At 49.3% G+C, this 7,059-nt stretch overlaps 1 protein-coding gene across 1 annotated transcript; it reads right to left on the bottom strand.

Annotated features, from left to right (window-relative positions):
* Positions 1 to 3,145: 3,145 nt before the first annotated feature.
* Positions 3,146 to 6,567, bottom strand: LOC133911963 (probable inactive poly [ADP-ribose] polymerase SRO3). Its single transcript, XM_062354479.1, has 4 exons — positions 5,515 to 6,567; positions 4,609 to 4,853; positions 4,386 to 4,525; positions 3,146 to 3,685 (listed from the first exon to the last, which is right to left on the bottom strand). The coding sequence occupies exons 1-4, from the start codon at positions 6,363 to 6,365 to the stop codon at positions 3,587 to 3,589; spliced, it is 1,335 nt and encodes a 444-aa protein (XP_062210463.1). The 5' UTR covers positions 6,366 to 6,567; the 3' UTR covers positions 3,146 to 3,586.
* Positions 6,568 to 7,059: the final 492 nt, after the last annotated feature.

Below are 7,059 nucleotides of genomic sequence, written 5' to 3' on the forward strand. Positions count from 1 at the left end.
GACCACATGGTCCATCACATCTTAGGAGGGGCCGCGGCATATTCCTCTAATAGGGAATACAAGTCGGTGGTCCGGGAAGTGTGGGCAACCGCATTAGACCCGAGCCCACACCTCAAGTGGTCGAAGGGTCCCACTCACCTTCAGCTAGGCTGACCATCCAGCATGCGTCAGACGCCCTGGTCGCTATCCCATCATAGTCAAACCCACGGTACAGAACATTCGGCTAGGCCGCTTGCTCGTCGACGGTGGGAGCTCGCTCAACCTTCTCTTCACCAATGCACTGGACGCCCTAAACATTCCGAGAAGCTCATTAAAGCCATCCCCACCTTTCTTCGGGATCACCCCGGGCTCCTCAGCCAAGCCGCTAGGACAAATCGTGTGTATAACGCGATCCTCGGGCAACCGACAATGGCCCAGTTCATGGCCGTTTCTCACTACGCATACAAGGGAATCAAGATCCCTGGGCCAACAGAGGCAACGCCAAGATGGCCCTGCACTACGACAAGAGGAGTCTCAACATGGTCGAGCTAACTCCCGAGTCACAACCCGAGACCGCTGAATCCAACGAATGGCCAGTAAAAGTCCAGATCATCGCCAGCCAAGACGATCGACTTAAAGCAGTAAGCCTGGACGACACCAACCCGACTAAGACAGTCCATATTGGAGCCTCGCTGGACCCTAAATAGGAACTCGCGCTCATCACCTTCCTCCGGGCGAATGCGGACGTCTTTTCATGGGGTGCGTCTGATATGCCCGGAGTCCCCAGGAATGTGATCGAGCACAAGCTGTCTATATGGTCGGACGCATGACCCGTTAGGCAGAAGGCGCGTTGGTTCACGGCCGACCGAAAGGAAGCACTTCGACAGGAGATCGACAAGCTCCTAGAGGCAGACTTTATCCGGGAGGTGCAGTACCCAGAATGGCTAGCTAACCCAGTGATGGTCCAAAAGCACAATGGTAAGTGGAGGATGTGCGTCGACTTCACCGACCTAAACAAGGCATGCCTGAAAGATCTTTTCCCCCTTCCCCGAATCGACCAGTTGGTTGACTCAACTGCCGGTAGCGACCTGTTATGCTTCTTAGATGCCCGATCGGGATACCATCAGATTAGCATGTGTAAGGGGGATGAAGAAAAAATAGCTTCTGTTACACCCTTTGGGGTCTTTTGTTATGTAAAAATACCTTTTGGTCTGAAAAATGCCAGCGCCACTTACCAACAGTGCATTCAACTCATTCTCTGACCACAGCTCAGGAGAAACGTCGAGACATATGTGGACGATGTGGTAATCAAAAGTTAGATCAAGACAGACCTGGTCACTGATCTCCAAGAAATATTTGATAATCTTCAAAAGTACCACATGAAGCTAAACCCAAAGAAGTGTACGTTCGGGGTTCCGTCAGGAAAGCTGCTGTGATTCCTCGTATCTCATCGGGGGATTGAGGCAAACCCGACAAAATCGGATCCATCAACCAGATGCGGCCGCTGACCATTAAAAACTAATGGAATGCATTGCTTCTCTGAGCAGGTTCATCTCAAGGCTGGGAGAAAAGGGACTGCCACTCTTCAAACTCCTGAAGAAAAATGATCGCTTCCTGTGGACACCGGAGGCGGAAACAGCATTCCAAGAGGTACCTCTCTACCCCTCTCATACTAACCGCACCTCGGCCCAATGAGGAGCTCTTGCTCTATGTTGCCGCGACACCACAGGTCGCAAGCGCGGTCCTGATCACCGAGCGAGTGGGCCTCCAGCGACTAGTGTACTACGTCAGTGAGGTCTTACACAACGCCAAGGCTCGGTACCCACAGGCTCAGAAACTGCTACGCCATCATGATAGTCTCTTACAAGCTCAGACACTACTTCCAGCTCATAAAATCAAGGTGATTTTCTCATTCTCAATTAGGAAAATTCTCCATAATAGAGATGCAACAGGGAGAATAGCAAAGTGGGCAGTAGAGCTCGGGGGATTTGACCTCCAATTCATCACCTGAACTTCTATCAAGTCCCAAACGCTGGTCGATTTTGTAGCCGAATGGTTGTCCTTCGAGCCCGAGCAGGCGCAGCAATCGGAGGCGGACGAGCACTGGACCATACATTTCGACAGGTCATTCACTCTAAGGGGAGCCAGAGCTGGGGTGGTTCTGACCTCACCCACTGGTGACATCCTCAGGTACGTCGTTCAATTGTATTTTCCAGCCACTAATAACACTGTTAGCGATAGGGGACTCACTACTAGTCGTAAACCAGGTGTAAAAGGAGTTTCAGTGCTCTGACCTGACAATGGCGGCATACCTCACCGAAGTGAGAAAACTAGAGCGACGCTTCATTGGCTTTGAGGTCAAGCACGTCCCTCGCAAGGACAACTTCCTAGCCGATGAGCTGACCCGTTTAGCTTCTTCTCGAGAATCTGTCCCAGTCAGAGTCTTTGAAGAAAGACTCTCATGGCCATCTACTGCGGTCTCGAGCCAAGGTCTAGGGGATGCTCCGCTCGAAAACAGAGCACCCGAGGCAACACCTCCTTCGGCAATGAGCACCAGATGTTCTGGTGTGTTCACACACTGAGCATCTGAACATCATATGAGTGTATTTCCATTCAGTGTATTGAAAAATGCTCTCTGCAAGAATTGGTCTGGTGTGAAGCTCTGATACTCACTTTCCAGTCACAGGACCATACGATGCCTTTATCACCGCCAGACTCTCCTTTTGCAACTTCTCTGCAAAAATTAGTCCAGTGTATTATCCAGTATTCACAAACTCCCACACCGAACTATCCGATGGCTTCTTCAGATTTGTTGCCAAACTTCAAATTTCAAATTTTGTTACGCACTAAAAAAATACTCCTGCGCTATTAGCATTGCATCACCAGATCATTCGCTGAGGTCTTCCATTTTTCACCAAAAATTTCTTTCATATAAGAAATGATCTGGTGCTCTCTAAGCCCATCGCCGGACAATCCGATGCCTTCATATTTATTTTTGCTAAAGCATAGAATTGCTCCAACGTCAGCTTCAGTACTACATCGAACCATCTAGTGAAACCAACTTTCCAGACATCGAATATTCCAGTGAGTTCATTTTTCCTGAACCCAATACAGAAACTCTAACTCCAATTTAAGTTAGCTATAAACAAAATCACACACAAACAAATTCATACCAATCAAGTTCAATTCTTAACATTATCAATAACTCATCAGAATTAAACCAAACACATCTCAATTTGCATTCTCAACAACCCACCACGACACACTAAGTACATTCGTTATCGGTGTCAAAACTCCGTAGCTCTCGGAAGCAATTTGGACCGGGGTCCAGTGGTTTCGTGCATAAATATTTTCAGTCTGTACAAATTACATGCTGCAGAACACTATGAAAAATGGAAATATAGCTCAGGAATCTGAAATTGCATCTACCCCTGTGTTGGTTAATGGAAGTTAACTGAAGACCCCTTGTTGACACGAACTCGCGAAAACTAAAGCAACACAAGAAAAACCTCCTGACACAGCAGACTGCTCGATTCTCTGGAGTTAGCTCGATCACCACCATCCAATACACCACGAAAGTAACAGCAAATTCAGGTCACGCCGCCCATTAGTATCCCCGGAGTTTCTTCGCAACGGTGGTCAGAACTTTGTCGCCGATGTAGTTGCGGAGGAACTGGATGAACTGGTCTTTCTTCATTTGCCCCCTCTGCACCACAAAAAGAAATCAGCTTGTGCCATTGAATATTCAGGCTTCGGCTGTGCTCATGGAAGCAGTAGATGAGCAAATGGTTGAAGCCTTTTGCACGAAGCAATTGATCAACACATCAGCTGTTCAATATGGACTAAGTTCAATATGGACCAAGTGAAAAGTTGATTTTGAATTTTATCTGTTGGCTTTTATAATAATTTTTTAACTTCTCAGCACATAACTTTTTAGAAATTACTCTCAGCTTTTACTTCACTTTTCCCATAAGCTTGCTTCTGTTTCAGAAATCAGCAATCTCGTTTGGTTGTGTTTCTAGCTTTTAGTTTCTGACACCAGAGAAGTCAGAAGCAGAAGTAGCAAACAAACATGGTCTAAATTTGGCATATCATGATCAAAATGAATTAAAAAGTTTACAGAATAATGTTCACAAGTTGTTTGACAATTATGCGCAGTTCACAGATGGCAGTTCATAAGAGTCTACTAAACATGGCATGACCTAATAAGATCAGTGATATATTTTCGCAAAAGAGTTAAACTAGTTCTAACAAAATGGGTCAATCCAATTTAAGAGAGCAAGAGAAGTAATAATTAGACACAAATTCGTTAATTAAACACAAGACTTTTCTCAAATTTGCACGGTTAAGAATCTATTCAGACAGATTGTTTAACTGAGGGTGCTAGGCAGCAATCACCGATTTACCTTGAAGCAGTTGTAGGTCCCTTGCAAAGTCTGACACTTTTGGGATGGCACGAACTTCTGGATCTCAGCTAGAAGCGTCGGAAACATGTCGCGAGCCACCGGAGAAGGCTTCTTCAGCTTCGAGGTCGCCTCCGATGATCCTGAAATCACAAATTCTTCGAATCACGACATGCCATTCGATCACGACTGCAAAAATTTGTGACAATTCAGACAAGACCAGTACCTATCGTCTGAAGCTTGAGGCACTTGAAGCTGATCACGTATTCTGGGAGGATCCTTGTGTTCATGTCCTTACTCCACACAATGTACCACTGTGGATTCACCATATTGTCGACGGCGCTGTCGTAGGCATCGCTGCTGGGGCAGGGCTGGGAGGACCCTGCTGGGACAGCCTCCGCCCGGCCTATCAGCACTCGGCACAGCACGATGTGCGCCTCGCCGATCTCGTCTGCCTTGGCCAGCATCGCGCTGTTCAAAGAAAAATCATGAAGATCGTTAGCTACTGTGCATGCTTATGTTCTGATGAAGTACTGCAATGATCAGCGAGCACTCTGTGGGGAAGTGCTGCTACCAACAACTGGCAGCTGTTTTCCCCAATTCTCGTAAGTACTCCAAAGTACTTCAAAGTTCCAACTCTAATTCCGTATTTCTTTATTTCCATATACAAATCATCAGGTTAGCAACGAGATCTTTTTCTAATAGCCAAAGAGAATTGATCGTTTTCTTCGTGATTAAGTAGTCAAAAGGCCAAAGAAAATGCAAGGACGCTGTAACTTGCTTTCTTGGAAAAGACCCAAAAAACAAGAATTTTGCTCAGGTTTTGATTTGATACGCTAACTTAAGCTACTCGAATTGATGACTAAAGTAACAAGAAATTTTCTCAAGTGATATGATAAGCTAAGCTACAAGAATATATCAGCGATTCCATGATTTACCAACCAGGAGACTACATAGAACAGGATTTTGCTCAAAATTCGTCCGGTAAAATCGATGCAATATTTTTTCTCTCGAAAGGATGGGAATCGATGCAATTTTGATGATTTATGCTACAGCTATATGCTTGCCATCGATCAAGAATCGAGAATTCGAAATCATCTGAATCGGAAAGCCAAAACCACTCGGAACTCACCTCGTGTAGGGGCACTGCGGCGGCGCGAGGTGCACGCCGTCGCCATGCGAGCGAGCGCCGAGCAGGTGCGCGTTGGCCCTGGCGAACCCGTGCTTTACCGCGGCGGCCACGTCCTCCGCCGGCGCGCCGTACCACGCGAACTTGGCGCTGCCGGCACCAGCGCCGCGCGCGGCGGCAAGGAGCTGCCCCTGCTGCTGGAACGCCCTGGCCCGCGCGCCCTGCGCGACCTTGCGCACCGCCGTGATCACCGCGCCCCGGGGACCCATCCCGTAGCTGAGGAAGAGCTTGCTGACCACCTGGTAGAACCTTTCGTTCTCTTCCAGCCTCGCCGCGTCCCCCCAAGCACTGCGCGCCTTCTTCTTCTTCCCGGTTCCGTCAGACCCCGCCGCCCCGCGGCTCTCCCCCGACCATTCATCGACCCCCGACGACGACTCCGCCTCGTCATCCGCCCCCGCGTCGTCCCTCTTCCGCTTCCTCCCGCTGTCGGGCACCGGGAAGAAGCACGCCCCGCGATCGTCGATCCACCCCAGCGGGACCTCCTCGGTGGTGGCCGCGTCGATCCGCACCATCCGCAAGAAGTCGAACAGGAACCCCCTGCCCCCGTACACAGCCTCAGCGAACACCCTCCTTTCCTGGAACGCCTGCCGCAGCTGCGGTACCGCCTCGCTGGCCACGTCGACCCACTCTCCCAGTCCCTCCTCGAAGCATAGCAGCCTCGCCGGCGCGCCGCTCCGCCTGAACTCCCGCCACCCCCGCAGGAGCTGCGCGCCGCCGCCGCTCCCGACACCAGCGCCGCCAACAGCCGCGGGCCGCAGGATCGCCGACCTGACGTCGCCGGATGAGAAGTCCATCGCGCTGCTGCCGCCGAGTCCGATCTGCTGTGGTAAGCAAAGCAAAGGCTCCTTCCGTAGGGGCGAAGCGGGGACGGGGCGCGGGAATATATAGGTTGAGGATTGGGGAGGAGAGGGGCGGCGGCCGGGTCGGACTCCTGAGGGGCACGTCGACGCGGCGTCGGAAGGAAATAAGAGCGGGGCGGGCGTGTCGCGTGTTGCTCCTTTTTTAGTTGCTTCGGCCGCGCGTTTATTTTATTGGGTTGCGCGATGGCGGTTTTGCCCCTGGGAGGTGACTTGGTGGAGAAGTCTAGAAATGTCCAGTTTAGCCCTGCATCTGCTTTTCGGCTGTACCTGGTTTCTTTTCCAGTTTTGCTTCGACTACCAGTCGGCTGGTTACTTGAATTGGAAGGACCATGGAATACGTGCTTGGTATGGACACGGATTGAGTATTAGGGCAATCAGGAGAGGCCTAGACTGCCGCTCAAATTTTTGTTTTTTTAATGAATTTTAGTGGATTTAATTCTTTTTCCTGACGTTGTAAAGGCTCAATCAATGTTATATCCTTAATTTTTAGATAGAATTTAAAATACCAATTAATGTGCTTAAGTAATTAAAATTGTTTTGTTACCATTTTACCCTTCCTAACTCAACTACTCGAGAGTCGTTCAATACAGCAACAAACGTCCACGCACACAACTTCGCTTTCTAGAGG

Source organism: Phragmites australis, chromosome 3 (assembly GCF_958298935.1).
Source record: "Phragmites australis chromosome 3, lpPhrAust1.1, whole genome shotgun sequence".
Classification (NCBI taxonomy): domain Eukaryota; kingdom Viridiplantae; phylum Streptophyta; class Magnoliopsida; order Poales; family Poaceae; genus Phragmites; species Phragmites australis.